Source organism: Diadema setosum, chromosome 17 (assembly GCF_964275005.1).
Source record: "Diadema setosum chromosome 17, eeDiaSeto1, whole genome shotgun sequence".
NCBI classification, from domain to species: domain Eukaryota; kingdom Metazoa; phylum Echinodermata; class Echinoidea; order Diadematoida; family Diadematidae; genus Diadema; species Diadema setosum.
Genome location: NC_092701.1, coordinates 2,501,042 through 2,521,870, shown reverse-complemented (window position 1 = coordinate 2,521,870; position 20,829 = coordinate 2,501,042). Strand labels below are relative to the sequence as shown.

The 20,829-nt window shown below is 37.6% G+C and overlaps 1 protein-coding gene across 1 annotated transcript; it reads right to left on the bottom strand.

Moving 5' to 3' along the window:
- Positions 1-1,842: 1,842 nt before the first annotated feature.
- LOC140241059 (aminopeptidase B-like) lies at positions 1,843-20,575 on the bottom strand. The gene is given in 13 exon segments (XM_072320830.1): positions 1,843-5,401; positions 6,295-6,379; positions 7,302-7,460; positions 8,562-8,694; positions 9,535-9,611; positions 10,419-10,598; positions 11,669-11,851; positions 13,399-13,611; positions 16,417-16,599; positions 17,448-17,557; positions 18,306-18,527; positions 20,341-20,419; positions 20,421-20,575. Coding segments are annotated over 13 exon segments (1,932 nt in total). The 5' UTR covers positions 20,574-20,575; the 3' UTR covers positions 1,843-5,246.
- Positions 20,576-20,829: the final 254 nt, after the last annotated feature.

The window sequence follows — 20,829 nt, the reverse complement described above, 5'->3', positions numbered from 1 at the left end:
TTTCATATTTCTATTCTCGAGATGCACAACGCCTTAACCAAAGAAGTATTTATCATCAATCTCTTACTTTAATGTTTAAGATAATGAATAACTTAACCCCTTTTTATCTAAAAAAAAAAATGAACTTAAATTGTAACTCATTCTCATCCCTCTCGTTTGGGAAAAAGATTAAGACTACCAAAACCAAGAACTTAATATTTAAAGAAATCATTTTAAAATAGAAATGCTAAGGAATACAACGACCTTCCCATGGAGGTAAAGACTTCCCCTAGCACATACTTAGTGTTCATTCATTTAAATCTGTTTTAAGGTTGCTGTCCGTTAATTAATTTTAATCTTTATTTGTTGATAACCAGGAATTGTACTATCTAAATTAGTACAAGTTATTATAAGTTATGCTTTACTACATTTCCCCTTTTTCTTTTGTTATTTGCATTGTTTTATGTGATGCTTTTTCCCTATCATATATTATGTACTTCATATTTTCATTTTCTTTTCAACTTATGTAGGACATATTTCACAATTCCATATTGTATTTTCAGTTTCGACGTTCTGGAACCCATGTAAGACCAGTGATGCCAGGTTGGCATTGCTGAATATGGGCTATCCAGTCGTCGTCGTTGTTGTTGTTGTTTGTTTTTTTAATAATATCACTCAATCAATCTATCAATCCCCCCTCCCTCCCCAATTTACGTTACATTAGCGTTCGCGTCGCAGACCTTTTTAAAGCTCTCGCTATTGCCAATGAAGGTAGGTATATAACTAGCATGCTGGCTGATAGTGGCGCCCTCTATCCAAGGATGTCAGGTAATGGGGGAGACAGGGTGAAGTTTATAAAGGGTTAAATGCCATGATGCCTGTAACAATGCAAACGCAAAGAACTACACGAGGAAATGTGAGCTTGGAGAGATAAAACGTATGTGTGTGTGTGTGTGTGTGTGTGTGTGTTTGTGGGAGGGTGTGTGTGTGTGTGTGTGTTAACGTGCCAGTAGCGCTGGACTTAAATTCTTTCTTCTATACTGCGTTCAGAATGTACAAATGGCTTGCGTTCAATTATTCAATGAGAACCAAGATATTTTATATGTCAAATGCATTATGCGCACATGCCCTTCTTGGATCTTATATCTTCACATTGCATGCACGTCAGTAGATAAACAAACACCAACATGCAATACAACTAAACCATCAAGTAACATGTACACATAACAAGTAGACTTGCTTGTAGGCCTACTACAATTCAACATGCACACACTCACACACACACACACACACGCACACACTTGAACCTACTTCATGAGTTTCTGCTGAGCACCAGTCACATTAGATGAGATGATTCAAAGTATGGCTGAGAAAGAAGACAAAAAGCAATTTAAACACACACACACACACACACACACACACACACACACACACACACTCAAGTACATACCGGTACATAAGAGAAACTGATACTTTCAACTAGACCTCGTGAGAAGAATGGAAGAACACAAACATGTTCTTCCACTTCTAAACTCAGTGTCCAGTGAATTTGAAATTTTATGCTAGCAATGCATTCATTGTGGTTGTCTAACACTTGGGATGAGTCCTTTTTTCATTACGTATCAAAAGTTACAATCATGTGATGATCTGGCCACCAATTATTTAAAAAAACAAAAACAAAAATTTCATCTGTTGCTTTCTGTTCTCAATGCCATTGTCAGAAGACTTAGTGAGAGAAGATGGGAGAGATGTTTTGGTTGAAATGATGTGTTTAGATGAGGATAATAGGATGGAGTGCTGACATGACTACATTTAGGATCATTGGTAAATGGATTTATAAGACAGTTATGACTTTTACAATGTATTGCCTCTCACTTTATTTGAGCAGGTTCTGACATAAATCCAACAACACAAACATAGGTAAAAAAAAAAACAAACAACAAAAACACAGAAAAATTCCCAGCATTAACATTAAATATTTTACACCAATCTGGTTTCACAAACATGATTAATAATGAATTCAAAGTCACTTACCCCAGCACAAACTCCTCGTAATCACTACATACATGAGTGCATTCACAATATTCTTAAACATTTCACAAGTCTGTAAATGAAACTGTGACGATAAACTTTCTCATTTTCCTGTTAAGTTTGCACAATTAATAATTTTAGCGGATAAAAAAAAAATGGAATTTATATCAATTTCTATTTCCTTGTTGAAAGCTAATGACTGACAATGATCAATATGACCAACAAAAAAGATAATAAGACCCTGGTATATTACATATTATCATATGGATCCTATTTTGTATATGTATTGATGTAAAAAAAAAAACAACTCCAAACATATCTTTTAATTAACAACTTCAAAACCACAGCATGTACAAATGTACTACTTGTCCCACTGCTAGAGATATTCTCATAAGGAATTATTACATTGATAGAAAGAAAATGTATTGATTATCATCCCTTGCTCCCAAGATTAAGATTTATCATAATCTGAAAAAAAAATCCTGAAAAGTAAAAACCTTGAACAGCTAACACAATATTTCACATTCTTTACAAAAATAACTTCAATGCACACTTGGTGTAGAGCAGGCACAACACAACATATGAACAAAGATGATTTCAACACAATTATTTCAACTGTAAGATGATGAAAGTGATAATCCATTCATGACATTCCTTGCTTTCTTTCTCTGCAAAACATGTCCACTTTCTTACAGGTTACAATTTCTATCCTTGCCTCTTTGCATAAACTCTGTTTCATTCAAACACATGAGAGGGCGTCTCACAGTCCCTATGACAAACTCGGATGAGCAATATTAAATTTCCAACACTGATTACACTTCAACATTAATTCTGTCATTAGGAAAAAATGCTCTCTATCACACCAACAGATTTCTTTGTATAGTGACTTGCAAGTGTCTACACATAATCTGTAGATATAAAAATTCAGACATTAAATGTCACAGTTACAACATTTCTTTGCATTGGTAGCCTTCAAAAGAGAGACTTGTAACTCTTGTAGTCTATATGACTTTAAGAAATACATCAAATATTATATAGGAATGTTTCAAGAGGTAACACATTTTCAGACAATAACTGTAATTTCTCGGCCAATTACAAAATGAAAATTCTAAATGTGCATGCAGACTATAAGCAGGCATTACTTAACTGTAGAATGATTGCTAAAAAAAAAACCCATATTGTATGTTTTACATCTCCATCTGTAAACTCACTACACTGTACATACCATATATTTTCATGCAGGATTTGTATTTTTGTGAATTTTTGTAGTTGATGCTAATTATGAATCTAACAACACATGAAAGTATCAACTCATGAAAGTATCAACTCCGACCCTGACACAGTCGCTTCATATACACATACATTTTTCCTTAATTACTGTACTCCACCATTGCAAATTTAACCACTTTGTCATGAGGTACTGATTTGTGAAAAATTGAACTCACTGAATATATGGCATGTATATAGTGTATGTGATAGAGGAGAGGTTGTAAAGGTGAAAGACTGATTGTATCCTGATTGTATCCACTTCAAAACAAATCATTCTCATTTTACAAACCTTATTCCACCGAGAGGGCTAAACATTCTAACATTACTTCATGCACCCCAAACTTCAAATGTCAAGGTTTTGACCTTAGGTTTGTCTTATGGATGAACTCATGCTGAATGCCAAACTGAAGCTATGTGACCTGCCACAATGAAAGGATCTGAAAGTTACTGACGGCTGAGCCGAGAAAATCGAGTTTGAAGTCAGATCATCAAAATCGGTCAAAACAATTGAATTTCTGTTTTTGACATAAGTTTATAGTCTGATGTTTTGTCTATCATCTGCTGAAATTTCAAAGCTAAACGATCAAAGGAAAGACAAGAAATTAGCGTTTTTCTGAGCCATGATTTTCCGACTTTCAACAGAGCAGAAACATGTCCCAAGATTTGGATTTAGCGCTGCAGATAGACTCCGCCCCAACAATGAGGGAGTGATCTTATTGATCCGTACATGGCATCCTGGTTACTAATTGGTGGTGCGTAGACCGCTGGCGATAAGCTTGAATGAACGTGGCAGAGGTTGCTAGGAGCATACCTTCTACTGTAAAGAGGTGAAAACTTATCTCTCCTTGATCACAATTGCATCCGAAGGAAAACTTTGGAGGTGGTTTTCCCTCGAAACGCTGTTCTCCTAGACCACTCGACATGCTCTCATAAAATCATTGATATCTCCTCAACCGAGTATTTGTATGAGTCATGTTATATATGAAATTAAAGTGAAAGAGTAAGGGAATAAGGTCATATCATTTTCTGAAAATCGATTTCCCCGACTTTTGAATCCTTTTGTTGTAGCGGGTCACATTTCAATGAGTGTAAACTAAGTGCTAACACTAGAACTTTACAAATGCTTTCTGAAAGTCATATGTGTACATTGTAATTCTGCTAAGTCACAAAGTAGCTGTCATTTGGCTGTTTGCTAAGGCTGATTTACTCAGCTTGTTAAAAGGTGAGTGGATAAACTCATTGATTTTGGAGAGAATAGTATGTTGCAGGAATATTTCCTGAGCTATATTTTACAGATTAAGTTGTAGTGTAAGCCATAGGTAAAGAAGCCATTCAAAAAGAATTTCTGAGGAATTCCATAGATATCTACATTAGTACAACATATCCTGAGGTGGTTCCCTATGTAAGACACAAAAAGTTCAATTAAAAAAAAAAAACAACCACCAAAAACACATAATGACAAATACATAAAGTTCTGGAAATCAAAATGTGAAGAATTACAATGTTGTTTTAATCAATCTTTCTGCATTATTTTATAATCTGTGCAATGAGTCTGTGAATGCTATATGTGGCCTGCATTGTCTTTACTTCCTGGTTCATTCATCAATTTCAGTCAGCTGTTACTGATCTAGTACTGTTGGACAGATGTAAGTCTTGTATGATTTCTTTAGTTGTCATAATACACCAAACTTCTTTTACACTTTGAAAAGCAGTTTCACTTTAACACTGGTGAAGTATGTTTGCAATTAACACTTACATGAAGATGTTCAACATCCTCTAAAAGAAAACAAAGCAGAATGTTTAAAGCAGAATGTCTGAGGTGCTATAGAGGGAAATACCTGAGAGAGGAACAGGTCCTGGTCTACCAATCTTGCTACTAAAGTATGTGGGAAAAATAAAATCCTTGTACAATCCTCTGAAGCACATAGTTGAATCCTTTCTCATAGGCCAGTGTTGTGTACCTGATTTCAAGTGGATGGGAAGACGATCTTGTAGACATACTGCCGCACATTGACGTGGAGTTGATCCTTAGTTTCCTCATATGTCTCTGCAGCGAAGGCTTTCATTGTGTCCGAGCCTTTCAGCAGAGCTGTGTAGATCGGCAAAGTGTATTTCTGCTTCCCTGTGGACGTAATTGAGAAGCATTGAATACAAACCCTAGAGAATCTCCTGTAATTGATCTGCATCCTCTACATTCTATTGTGGATAAACATTGTTGCATCTGAAAGGTAGTCCTCCCCCAAGAAACACGAACAGAAAAACAAACCTACATATTTCAGAATATCAAAAACATATCACATTACATACATGTACATGTATGTGCAACCCAATTTGATTCATGGAGGAAAAAATGGGGCTGTGTAAACAGTACACAGAAGATTATAATATGTGATAATATCAACTAATCACACCCAACATGAATTAGTCTCATATATTAAAGATATTGTTTCTTCAAACAACACTCCATACCTGATTGATATAATAATCCACCAAATAGTTTCATTTTTTAACTTAACATGTACACATTATCCTACTTCACATAGATTATAATGATCTTTATCTAACCCATTCAAGACTATATGATTCAAAGACCTTCCTCTGAAACACTGGCTAAAGTAGACTTAAAGTAGTCTTCCACATGATAGTACAAATGCTCTCTTAAGACTGAATTTCCATTGTAAAACTACACCCTCACAATCTCTTTTGATTTAACATTTGATTGATCATACACATTCTGCCATCTGATAAGAATTAAAAAAAAACAAACTTTCTAATGAAATGGGTGTTACAAGGGGGAGCCATCTGTGTAGTGTAATAAATGTCTATCTTTATGCACACCTCTACCACACAAGAATTCAGTCACTCAACACTTTTTTTTGTCTCATGGTGCTTCATACAATTTTTGTCACACATTCATCACAAGAGTTGCAAAGAGGCTCAGGTCTCACAGACATTCCTAAGGGTTTAAAGTCCTTCTTACTCTTATCCAACAGGAAATGACCTTTGACACGTTACCTTGGCTGACCAGGAAGGCTTTGACATTGGACAAGTCTTCTACAAGGTCACTTTGAATGGTGACCTGGCACCACCTCAGACGAATCTAGTTAAACACAGAAAACACAAACCAAAGAATGATTTGAAAAGCTATGAAAGTTTGTTCTTTCTTGTTCAATAGTAATTATCTACATTATATTCTGTAGCAGTGTGGACTGTTTTTTATCAGAATGTTACACTGTACACTGTGAACTGACTCAGTAAAAAAAAATATAGGAATCATCCCATGTCTCTATACATCACTAGTGCATGTGTGAGTGTCACACGACCTCCAGCCAACCAAATGAGCCTATTGAGTCATGCATGCAAACTCTCGTATCAAGTCATACAACATTGTGGTGCAACATTTCTATGACAATTGCACAACTGGTCGTACAACCTCAAGCAAGTGAATCAATCGCATCTGGTCGAATATGGATTTTTGGCATGTTCAAAGTTCAGATGCTACAAGGCACAGCCACCTACATGTTGTAAGATTCATGTGACCACCTGCAACAACTGCGAGTGCTCACAACATACCAAGTGTTTGGTCATGCAACACCTTCCTCCCTCAAAAGAACAACATCAAACAAAGAAACCCAAAACAAACAAAATTGCAGTTCCAAACTGGTTGCAGACCAATATTGTCAAAGGGGCTGTACTGAGGTGTTCACAATTGATGTATTGTATCGTCCCAAAATTTCTCACATCCTGCATGCTTGACTACATTAAACTTCAAAGAGTTTAAGATTGTTCTAATAATCAACATCTGGCAACTATACCAGACCGTCATGGTGATGGTTATGTGCGTGTATGCAAGGGAAAGCAGCCTTAACCATCCAAGCTTTTTACAGTGGAAACTAAGTTTGCACATATTGAAGTGAAGTCTTAACCACCTGACAGGATTTACTAAATAGGAATAATCATGGCAGAGAGACACACAGAGAGAAGGAAAGTCAAAGAAGATGGATAGAAAGTGATAACATTACCTCAGCATTGTGAGTGTCAGAAATCTTGGGATATGTCTTGGCTAACACCCTGAGGGTTTCCTGGGGGATGGGTGTGTCTGAATCAACCAGTTGATCCAAGAAGTGCAAGATCTGATAAGTCTGCCACTCAGAGATGTCTGTTGGAACATCATTGTGGTCCTTTTGTACAGAGAGTCAAGACAGAATTATGCAAACATGACTGTGAGTCAAATACGTAAATAAACTACTTGATCAACTGATTATACTGAAGACAAAATAACTACCATTCCGTATAGAACTAAAACCTAATCATAAACAGGCCTGCATTTATTTACAGGTACACCATGAAAACATTGTATGTCTATAAATTAGTAAACTAGTAAGAAGCAACATACTCAGAAAAGACATAAAATGGTGGTCCCTTGTGTGAAAGAGTTGCAATTCATGCATGGAAAAGATCCTGCTTCATTCATCGCAAAGAGCAGGGTTTTTAACCCGGTGAAGTGGTCCTGCCTCACATCCAAATGGACCCCATGGAAGACCAGCTAGTGTAGCTGACTGTTTGCTTTTCAGCCATCTTCTCAGAAGGAAAATAAACCAAACTAGAGAAGCACTCTGAGAGCGCAAACCTCCGCCAAGCATGCAGCTCATTTCCACCACTGATCTTGTTCTGCCATAGAGTTATCAGTGATTTCCACCAATACGTACTTGGCACATTGTGTGCTGAATGCGCGTAAGTCGCCCGATTTCCCAATATAGAAGCCTTCGTTACGTCATAAACCCTCAGCTGCACGGCACGCCTCGCCCTAGCAGAAAGTTACTAGAGCACGTACTTTAGTGCGCGCATACAAACCTCAAATACGCACAGCCTGAACTCCCAAGTTCTCCCAAGTTCATTGACCCTACCTGCCAAAATATCAAAAATCCTTCATAAATTCCCCCAAAATTCTTGGATCACTACCAAAACTTAATCGTTTGTTACTTGTGTCATTCTCAAACTTTCCTGCAAGTTTCACCCCAATCCGTTGTCTACTTTTTGAGTTATTTTGCACACGGACAAACAAACAAACCAATGGTAATGAAAACATAACCTCCTCCCTTGGCGGAGGTAACAAATTGGAATGTTGGGTACGGTAATGTGGAAATCCCCCCATCCCCCCCCCCCCCCCCCCAGGTTTGATCCTCTACATGCCACATTGATTCCCTGTCCATAGCTACATGTATGTGTGTGAAATTTGTGCATAATTGAGTCATTGGCAATGAAAGGGTTGTGAAGAATACTTTTTCCTCATATGACATCCAATACTCCGCCAGTCTGTCAGCTGGATCCATTAATACTTTCCCCTCAGACAGGTCAGGGAGGTACGGTGGCCAGGATGTCCCATTCAGCCAAAGATCAAATTCATATCCAGGCCTGTCATGGTATGTGATCAATAATAAACACACTCTCTCATTGATTTTGAATATAGTTATCATTGATTGGTTGACTATGCAGAGTGTATACACGGTACATGTTTCCTGTCACATTAAAAACACAAATGATCTTTCTTCTTTTGCAAATAATAGTCTTGTTAGCAGCAATGAAAATACACCTAAATTTCCTTCACATTTTTGGGACATATTCAGAAAGATTTTGATAACACAATGTAATGCAGAATCGTGGCATGATATTCTTTTTTGATATATAAATGGAAATACACCTAGATTTCATTCACATTTCTGGGACATATTCAATTAAAAGAAGTTTAAGAAACACAATGTCATGCAGAATTGTGGCATGGTATTCCTTTCAAATATTCAAATGGAAATATTGTTTTTTTCCAATACATGACTTTCAAAATTTTCTTTACCTAGTCCTCTGAAAAAGCATGAAATGAATTGGGCTAAAATCAATCTATTGGGTAAGATTATAAAGAAGCCCACTCAGGCATGAAATACATTGTAGCAACAGCCCAACAAATCTGTGGTGATGAAATAAAGATTTGGGTGACTACAAAGTCTTCATACAGAGATGGTCTCACATCCCTTGTGAATTTCATGGCATTTTTGCCATATGGTAAAGAAAGCAAGCTGTTGATGAGCTAATTGGCAAAGAAAACACAATAAGTGTTGGAAGTGTGGTTCAACTGACCAGCAGCTATCAACATGCAAACATGTATGTATATCATAAAATCTGCATATTCAAGCTGCTGCATTACACAGAGTACGTATTTCATGGAAAGAGAAAAGATATTTGAAAAAGAGTGTTACTCACCTCTCTGCAATGTTCTCTTTATCAAGTTCTGGATAGTACTCCAAGAAGGTTTCTATCAGGTCCTCTGCTACAACACTCTGTCAAGAATGAAGCATATTTGATTGTCTTAAATCCCAGAAAGCCATAAAATATTATGGCAATACTAACCCAATGATTAAAAATGTCATTCGCAGACTGATTTTCTACCTCATGTGCACTAAGCTTAGAAGTGTGATGTAATCTTAAAGCTATAAATTCTACTTCTTTATCAATGTGACAGTCTGGCTCTGTAATTACTAGACATTCCAAGGAATTCCAGGAAATACAAAAACAGAAATATTTCTGCTTGTTCGAAACATTTGAATGTTACTTAAAATATATATTGCTGAATATAAGTTACAGTCAAAATAGAATTTACTGTATTAGAATCTGGAATAACAGTACAGTCATGGGCAACTACAATGTATGAGGCAGCAAGGCCATGTATTAGGCAAAAAATTACCCTGGAACCCAAGGAATAGTTTGTTGGGATAAGAAGCCCTACAGTCTGCTATTGAATAATTGAAAGAGATGCCTGCACATCAGATACTGGAACCGATGCGACACAGTATAATATGGGGAGGGGAGAGGGGGTAAATATAGGAATCAAAATTACCAAACTCAGGTGGGCATGTTAATTGTAGTTTACAGAACAATGCCAAATGCAGTTCTCATGTTTGTTTGGCTAGCAAGTAAACATAATCTTTAGTTAAAAGCACAATAAAATCAGAGGATTTCCATTACAATTACCATTAACCCGTTGAGTCCTGAGTATACTTGGGCAAGTGTCTATGCAAAATGCATGTCATAGCAAAATCAGTTCACCCTCAATGTGTTAAGATAAATCACAAGTTATCATAACTAACCTTGAACTTAAACTTCTGACAGTAGAACTTGAGGAAATCCACAAACTTGGCCTTGCCACCAACAAGACTAGCCAGGTAGCTGACGAATGCAAAGCCTTTTTCATACGGAATCTCATTGTATGTGTCTTCAGGGTCCACTCCTTTGTCAATGACAACCCTCAGTTTGTTGAGGGGATGTTCCTTTAAACAAACAGTAGAGGTACAGTGATGGGATAACTACATTATTTGGGTTTGAAATAAATTCAGAGTACAAAATTTTAAACAGATGTGCAAACAGAAATTGTGTTATTTGATTCTACCCAAAGACTTCTGTTGACATCAATACATAGAAAAAACAAATCATAATATTTCATCCCCAAAATTTCTAGCAACCACACCAGTTTGGTGAACCAAGAAATGTACTGCTGTGCTGCTGGTATTCTTGATATTTATATGTGACCCGCTCCAACAAAAGGATCCGAAACTGGGGAAGGACAATTTTCTGAAAATGACATCACTTTATTTCGGAATCCTTCTCTTCCAGTTTTTGAATAATTTAATATATAACACGACTCATAAAACTACCCGGTTGCAGAGATATTGATGATTTTATTAGTGCTTTAGTGGTTTAGGAAATCAGCGTTCCAAGTAAACCGCCTTCAAAGTTTTCCTTCTGATGCTGTCATGATCAAGGATAAGCAAGACAGTTTCCACCTCTTGACAGTAGAAGGTATGCTCCCAGCAACCTCTGCGATGTTCATTCAAGCTTAGTGCCAGTGGTCTACACATAACCAATCAATAACCAGGATGCCATGCACTGACCAATAAGATCACTCCCTCGTTGGTAGGGGTGGGGTCTAGCTGCGGTGCTAGATCCAAATCTTTGCACATGTTTCTGTTCCGTCAAAAGTCAGAAAATCATGGCCCAGAAAAACACAAATTTCTTGCTTTTTCTTTGATCATTTAGCTTCGAAATTTCGGCAGATGATAGACAATACATCAGACTACAAAATTATGCCGAAAATAGAAATCTGATCGTTTTCACTGATTTTGATGATCTGAGTTCAAAATTTTCTCTGCTCAGCCATCAGCAACTTTAGGTGTATATATCCTTTTATTACTAAGTTTCTGGCTTGGTTTTAGAGCACACTTGTGGTGCCTCAAAATAAAGCATAAGGTACGTGTAGTAAAAAAAAAAAAAAAAAAAAAAAAAAAAAAAGTCAGGCTAGCGTGGTGGAAGCTGTACACGGACTACTACACTCAGAGCTTACCTCACCATTCACTTCAACCTGCTGCTTGAGCAGCGCCCTCCCAGTGGCAGTTTCTATACAGGTCAAAGGTTTGCCCAAGATGTGATCACTGATACAACGCTGAGCAAACATGGTGAAGCCTTCATTCAGCCAGAAGTCACTCCATGAAGCATTGGTCACCAAGTTCCCAAACCAGCTGTGTGACTGTTGGCATAATTACATTTTTTTTTTTTTTTATTAAGTTATTTCACGGAGTAGAAAGATCACTGTAGAACAGCTATGAATAAGTAAACAAAGGAATTTCCCCTGCAAATTCACTTTTGTAATTACATGAAATTTAACAAAACCTTAGTGGGTTATAGAACTTACACTGGTCCCAATTACATCTGCAGATTGGATTGAGTGAATAAGTTATTACCTCACAACTTCTTATTGGTCTTCTTGTTTGTGGAAGGAAACATAATATTTATTTAAAGATCTTTGCTTCACACCATTACAATTGTAGTTGTAAAGAGCTTTCTCATACTTTGCCTCATTTTGATAAAACTTTCTTTAAACATGTTAACCCTAAAAGGGCCGTGGGGGGGCTAAATCGACCCCCCCTCGACATTTTCCGCGACCATTCTGCAGCGCGAAGTTTTTTGACCGTGCCGCTCGTTGTCTTTTTACTTTCAAGTCTCGCACATCCTCTGACACCATTTTCGCGAATATTGGACATACTGTTATGACGCTGCATGACCTTTTATACATCCCTATAGTGTAAGCTTGTCAGACCAAAAAAGACATTATTTTGTGTACAAAGTCTACTATGCAAATAGAGTTTTCTCACCTTATTCAAAATGATTTGATTATTTTCACTTTCAATGACTGAAATCAATTAATTTTAGCATAATTCTGCTTAAAATAGGTTCTGTAATAAATTGTGTGAAAAAACAAAAGGTCAAAAATAAAGAAATACATAAGAAATTCATAAAACAATAGAATACATAAGAAATTAACTTTGATACCAGATTTCTTTTTTTTTTCAAGTACATCGTTAGGAATGCTACAAGGAATAATGTCACCAAAAGTTAGGATGGCATTAGCTTTATTTTCTGAATTAGAGCAAAATTTATGATTTCACGCATATTAATTAATATAAAACATAAAAAGTGAAAAATTCAATTTTTTTTCTTCTATAGTTTGGTAGATTACACGACAAGTAATGTCAGGGGGTTATGAATAAACCCTCCCCCGGCCACAGAACAGGCCAAAAAGCCTGGCCTGGTTAGGGTTAATTGTACTCTATTTATCAAAATAAAACATGGACTGGAGATTCCTCTCTATCAAGCTTGTGAAACTCACATAGCCAAGACAGGCAAACACAATGCACAGCTTCTCAGTAGGGTGCTAGCACATAGCAGATATTTGGACCACAGAGTGAAACTCTCATACTCTTTCTAACACCAGGGCTGAATACTAAGGCTGAAAATCACAATAGATACCTGAATGGGTTCCATTACATTTGCTGCTGCGACAATTGCTCCCATGAAATATCTGCATGCTAAGGGAAACATAAATTCTACTTCCAAACATAGCCCTAACCCTAATCCTAACCCTCACATCAAAACCCTATCACACCTAAAGTCCTATCATAACCCTTACCCTAACTCTAAGTCCTTGGAGAAAATAAGACAGGAGCAATTGTTGTAGGAGCAACTGTCATGTCATCAACTGAATGTGATGAAGTAATTGCTGGGTAGTAGACTTACGATTTCATGAATGACAACATCCGTAAGAGATTTATCACCAACGATGATACAAGGAGTCACAAAGGTCAGGCAGGGATTTTCCATTCCACCGAAGGGGAATGAGGGTGGCATGACAAGAATGTCATAGCGCCCCCACATGTATTTGCCAAAAAGTTTCTCCCCAGTCTGGATGTATTCCTCCACGACATCGTTAAACTCTGCTTTGGCCTTGTCCTACCAGGCAAAGGAGAACACATCAGCATGAATAGTGTTTTTAATACCACAGCTGAAAGTGTGCAATGATTTACATGTACAACTGTAGTGTATGTGTTGTTTATCAAACCAAGCTGATGTGACAGCAATAATCATAGAAAAGATAGTTCTGTGATGATGATGTTGATGTCATAACAATGAAATTATAGCAAAATAATATTGACAGTGATATATAATAAGTTATATTTTCAGAACTAATGGTAATTCTATCAATAATACAGGATGCATAATGCTGATCATGGTGATAACAACAGTAGTATTTTAACTAGAAAAGCACTAGGAGAGCACAGTCCTCTGCAAAGCAGTTAATTTCCACCCATACAAGCATGCTGTGCTGAAAATCACCCAAATGATGGCCCACAAGAACACCCACAAGAACCCTTATGTCTCTAAAATACAACACTAGTTTACCTCATCTCAGTTCCCTGCTGCGCGGCTCCTTGAGCAAAGCGTGCACTTTGGTGCGTGAATGCAAACCTCAGATACGCGCAACTTGAACCTGAAGTTCATTGACCCTATTTGCCAAAAGACAAAAATATCCATTAAAAATTCATACAAATTCCTGGATCACTTACAAAATTTAATCATCTAATCCTTGTGCCATTATTAACTTTTCCTGTAAATTTCATCCAGACCCATTGACAAGTTTTTGAGGTTTTTTTTTTTTTTTCACAAGCAAAGAGACAAATAAATCAAAACTGCAACTGATTGACAAATTGCCCTACATTGATGGAAGAATTTCATGAATTTGAAAAACCAAAACTGGCAAAAACATTATCCTCTTTGGTGGAGGTAATAGAAACGACAATAATATTGACTTGAAAGACTCTGTGCAAATTGGTCATTAGGGAGGCAAGTGGGGCATGGCGCCCATTAGTACAAATATATGTTACCCGCTACAACAAAAGGGTCCGAAAGTCGGGGGAGGTTGATTTTCTGAAAATGACATGACATTATTCCCTTACTCTTCCACTTTAGTTTCATATATACATGTAACATTACTCATAAAAGTACTCGGTACTTCTGTCAAAAACAGAAATTCGATGGTTTTGACCGATTTTGATGACCAGACGTCAAACTTGATTTTCTCGGCTCAGCTGTCAGTGACTTTCAGATCCTTTTGTCGTGATGGGTCACATAGATTCTATGATAGCAATAATACCTGCCAAGTTTGGTGAAAACGTGACCACGCATTTTAAAGATGATTTTTTTTTTTCACAATTATTATTATCATTATCATTAACATTTCTGTTATCAACATCATCTTTGTTATATCAGTCATTTTATACATGTATACACTTTGATATGTTTGATAACTTGCATTTGTTGGTTGACTCTTACTTTCATTTTGTTGCCTCTTCTTGGTAGACTAGGGCTCACTGCCTGCTCAGCCCCCCCCCCCCCCCACTACTCTTTCTGTTGCTATTTCACTCTTTTCCTTTCTTTATCCCTCTGTTGTTCCTCATCTTGTTTGATGTTGCCTCCCTATATTCTTTCTTATCCTTCAAAGGCTGCCCCCCTGGTCCTCAGGATCATCACTGACCCTCCTCTGCCTTTTGCCTGTCCACCCTCCTGCTCTAATCCCCCTCCCTTTACCGATTGGGCTCCTTGCCCATGACCTCCAACCCTTCCCTTTTGTTTTCTTTGTTCTGTGTCCCTAGCCCTCCCCAGACTGTTCTTGTTGTGTGTAGTCCTTATACTATGTGATTGCTTTCCCTGCCTGTTTGTCATTTTACCTCTGACGAGGATTCTGCTATGGTCGAAAACTCTGGCCCCTTTTGACTCCATTGGCTTGCCACTATTGGATAAGCAGTTTTCAGAGGCTTTTTTTTTTGCTACACTTAAATATGAACTAGTGAAAATCAATCCCTGATTTAGCCTCCCCGAACCCAAAGGGGGCACCTCTAGATCTACCATAAGAAAACTTGAAACTACAATCGTCAATGTGCAAATCCTTCATGGGGTTAAAGACAAGTTGTGAAAAACTGTGTCTAACTTATCTGACTTTGATACAGAGACTGAAATTCCATGTGACCCTACCTACATCTGTATTCTGGAGTCAAGTCCAAGTCTGGTTTAGTCAGACAATGTGTTTGAAAGATACTGTGTCATGACTTCAAAATACACAGTAGTGTCTAACTAAACCTGAGTTCAGAATACAGGCTACAGTAGTGTCTAACTAAACTGAGTTCAGATCATGGGCCAGTGAGTTCAACAACCGCAATCCTTCTAACTCTTTATGTGCCACGTTCGCACGACCGACTCAGTCGACGGCATGCCAACTTCGCATATTCTGTTCAAACCCACAATCCCGCCCAAACCAATTGATAAATCGCCATATGTGCCGGAGTACAGTGAAAGTTTTTCTCGCGCTTCCGTTCGTCTCACATTATAGCTTGCATTTTATCTGATAATTTACTATCAAGCGGTGTTCCCTACTTGATTTGCTTGTAAATTCTAAGTTTCTGTCACTGTTTTATGTGCAAAAGTCATGCCTTTGCAGTAATGTAGCTACTGGTCATTTCAAAGAAAAATAATCATTGATTTCTAAGACAACTTTCATCAAAGCATAGCTTTGCATTTTCTCTATGACTTTGCTCACTACTTCCAGTTTAACACAAATCTATATAGCAGTAACACAGATTTGAAAAACAGAATGCTTTCTCAAAGCATGACAACATTGGTGTACTAGAATAATGTGGCACACATGGGGTTTCCACCATGGCACATAAAGAGCTAAGATACAGAAAAAGACTGAAAACATACCAGCATACAAGGCTCACTCCAGACGCAGCTACGAGGGCCAATCTCAGCCGAGGCTAGGTCACCAACAGCTAAGGCTACCAGGTAGCTAGAAACGGGGTACTCCATGTGAAAGGTGAAATCCTGTGGACTGGCTGGCTTGTCCCTCTTACTGGCACTCATTACTGCCACCAAACCTGCAGGTGTCTGTAGTGGTCAATCACTGGTCAGTGGCTTTAGTCATCTCATGACACTGGGCAGCAGGAATGCTGTTATCATTCATTATTCATGTTTCATACTGTATAGGCCGAATATTTTGAAAGGTTTTTATTTTTGCGAGTCGGGTGCTACTCGCCAATTTCAAGACACGCGAAAATATCAACTCTGATCCCAACATGAATGTGATGTGCATGCACACATTTCTTCAGTCAGTATGCTACTCGATGGTCGTGAATTTGACCACTTGCACACCTGTTGGGAAGGCCCGATTCATGAAGAACTAGACTCGCTAAATAATTAATAATGGTGTATACAGTTATGTACTCCTTCAGTTACTGTCATTCAGTACGAAGAGTTGCCATCAAATGAACACATTACTATTGTGTAACACCTTGCAAAAAGTGTTATTGCAGGAAGGAAAAGATGAACATTCAATTTGTTTTTTCCATATCATAAATTACTGCCTACATTTTGAGTTTTGTACTCGTCCTGATCATGTAAGACAATTAATGAACAAAGACACAACAAAGGGTTCTGAGTAAAGGACAGGTGTACTAGATTACCATTGGAACATCTAAGACTATATAATATAATGTCATTATTGACTGAAAGCTATTAAACAGGGATTGATTACAAGTGATACATGCATTGCAATGCTGTTTCAAGAACAGCAATTTCTGCAGGAACTGTTTTGTCATAATTTATAGTACCATGTGTGTCAATAATGAGAGTGATGATAAATATGATGATGATATGAACAATACAGTGATGAATAAACCAACTTCCCCTAACAGAGACTAAAAGTATGGAAAAGGGGAAATAAAAACAAATCTCACATGAACAGTAGCAGAGTAAGTTGATTTGACAGCTGGTGTGTCAATGCAGGGGAAGAAAGATCGGTTCAGTACTGCTTGCCCTTGGGTGTACATGAAAGGCTTTTCTTTCCCTGCAAGAAAAGAAACAAACAAAATTCAGCACTAGGTAATATCATAAACTAAAATACACGCAAAGGAGAAACTCAAGCATGTCTAAAGGACATGGGATGTTATGATAAAGTGGCAAGCATAAACCACTTGGAGAACAACAATGTATCAATTAGAGTCCCTTTCAAGTTTGTTGTTTTTTTTTCCCACAAAAGCGGTCTGAGCAATATATAAATATATACAGTATCTCATAGTACTTCATACAATGTAATTGCATGTTTGATTTCTCTTCATTTATAAGTACAACTGTACTTTTAGTTTCAATGATTAACTTAAATAATCAATGCGAGGTATTAGTATAATTCACATTACACAAGATGTATTTTACAGAATTATGGAAGGAAACAATAACATCAACTTTGCACCGATGTAATCTTAAAAATAGTCTTTCTATGACTTATACAATGCATGATCATACACAAACTTGGGTGCACTAAAGCACTGTTATCAACAAGTGACAAAATGAGTGTATTATACATATATGTACACTTTCAAAGTTGCTATCAGATTTATTTAAAAAGATGAAACTGGATATTGTGACGATTTCTCCATTTAATATATTGGAACAATTTGTGCATGATTTTGTGTCGATTCCGTAATTGAATATTATGATAATTGCTCCAAAAGAATGTTGGCTATGGAAACCAGCCACACATGCAGATCGCAATTCATTAGAATTCTACCAAAAAATATAACTGACAACTCACTAACCAGCTGTTTGTTCAGGTTCTAACCAGCATATCCCTGGCCCGCCACCAGCCTTGTAGCTTATCTCCAGCTGAAATTCCTCCCCAGCATCCTGGCATTTTCTCCTGATGTGGAGGGCGGAGCCATATCTTGTGAAGTCCTTCTGTTCATATTCCAGGTTGACATTTTGTCCAGTCTTCTCAACAATACTGATGACTTGAATGCTGTCATGGCTGTCCAAGATAACTGTATCCAAAGATATCCAAATGAAATGGGATAAGCAAGCTATCTTACAGATACTCCTTGTAGCAGACAAACTGAATACAGTTTCCTTCTCAGGTAGGTGTGCAGCAAGGAGTGTGAACCATATTTTAGAAGAGCTTTTTTTTTTTTTTTTTTTTTTTTTTTTAACTGTATCAAACCATGCCATCAATTCTTATACCTGGGACTGTTAACCTGTTGAGGACGAGTCCAGAGTATACTCTTGTAGGTGTCTATGGGAAATGCGTGTTATAGCAAAATCAGTCCATCCTCAACGGGTTAACTTGATTCTAATTTGTTAATGTTCACTCAGTGTGCACTACAAAGATTATAGAAAACAGTATGATGTGTAAAGTCTAGTCAATACATCCATTCACAAGACACAGCTACATGATACCCATGTCACGACTTTAATAGTGGAAACATGTAAAATCTTCTGGTTTGTTTTATATTGGATATTATTAGCTGTTTTTATCCCTGCCATTGTATTCACAAAATTGTAAATTTACACCTTATTCTCTTTGTCCATAACAAGCAAAAAGTAATTTTGCCATTAACACATAGAATTTTAGGATATCATTCATGGGACTGCAGTCTGTATTCTTGTCCATCACAGAATGAGAACAGGAACTGTGCTGCAATGACGGTACAAACCACTGTACAAACCATATGACTGCTGAGGAAACAACACATATTACAGCAATCACAACAAGCTAAATTTTCACCGAGTATAAAATGAGTGCTGTTACAGTTCATATCATCTCAATCCTTCATGTTATAGAGGAGCAAATTAAGGTACACTGTAGTACAATGACAACGTAGAAATATTTTTAAAAATCACTGTACAATATGTGTATACATACAACACTACACTCAGACCTGCCAATACTAATAATAGTACAAGTACTATAAATCTACACCCGGCAGGGGACTGTACTCTCCAAGGAGTAAAAGAAGAAGAAGAATGCCCACTGGCCAAGATGTATTTGTTAACCAATTTTACACAAAACACTAATCACTAATCTATACAGGAATAGACATTGACGAGACAATTTATGATCAAACTCAATAATAGATTAATAGTACTTCATTCATAATCACTGTACAACAGTCGAGGAAGAATTAAGAGAGAATTTTCAGGGAGAACCACTTGTACCGAGTTGCAACCCCGGGTTGCTCCTTCACACAGCACAGCTATATACACAGTTAAACCGATTTAAAGTCAACGATTTGGACAGAAATGGACTATTAGCGGAACCACATGTTCCCCGTATCCTGTTGTAAATAATTGGACTACATCGGTATGTACGGGTGTATTCAAAATGTGCACATTTTTCAGTAGTCAAGTTGAAATTTAGACACGATATTACCCAACGAACCAAATCCTGAAACCTACAATGCACAGCCCGAATGCTTCACCTTCCGGCTAGTCACAGTTAACAGAGTTGCAGTAGCACACCATTTAAGTATTCTAAAACTATAAATTTAGACTGTCTAATTTATCTCTTCACATACGTGAAAATATATTGTAAACATAACGTGTCAATTGTTCTAGATCCCGGGGCACTCCTTTAAAGCTGTAAACATTTACACACACACTTATTACTGAGCTGTGGGAGTTCGCGTTTGGTTAGAAGTTGTAAATATGAGACAAAACCTCCCTGCCTGGGCTGGGCCTGGCCTGGCTAACTAACGAGTACAAAGACTTGTATTTTTGCCATCTTGATTCAAAACTCTAGACTAGGCCTACTTATAGGCCTACTTCACATGTTTCCATTACCATAATACCACTGATTACCTTCCGAGCAATGCTGCAAGCATTTCACGTCGATCACTTCTTTCCCGTGAATAACTTTTTCAGAAAAGTCGACTCTTATAATCAAGATGAAAATGATTTATTTTCACATGGCGAAAATTTGATGCAGTTGTATTATCTGTTGCCACATCTGAATGCAGTGACTGGTGTTTTGCCCTCTTCGGCGGTCGTTCATCATCCTCGGGTTTTTGAGCACTCATCATCGACTTCGACATCGCCTTTGGGCCTTTCTCACTCCGGATGGCAGCCGACGCGACCGACGTGAAGTCACCTGTTTCAGCCGTTACTTCCTTTTTGTGCCAGCAAGTCGGCGCTGCACGTGCTGTGTGAGCTCGCGGTCGGTCGGAGGCGGAGGCGAGCTAGTATAGCTAGCTAGCTACGGAGGTGAACCATGTACAACGTACAATGTACATGTACGAGTATTGCTTTGTCACATGACCATATTTTGATCATGTGACCTCTAACTCACTC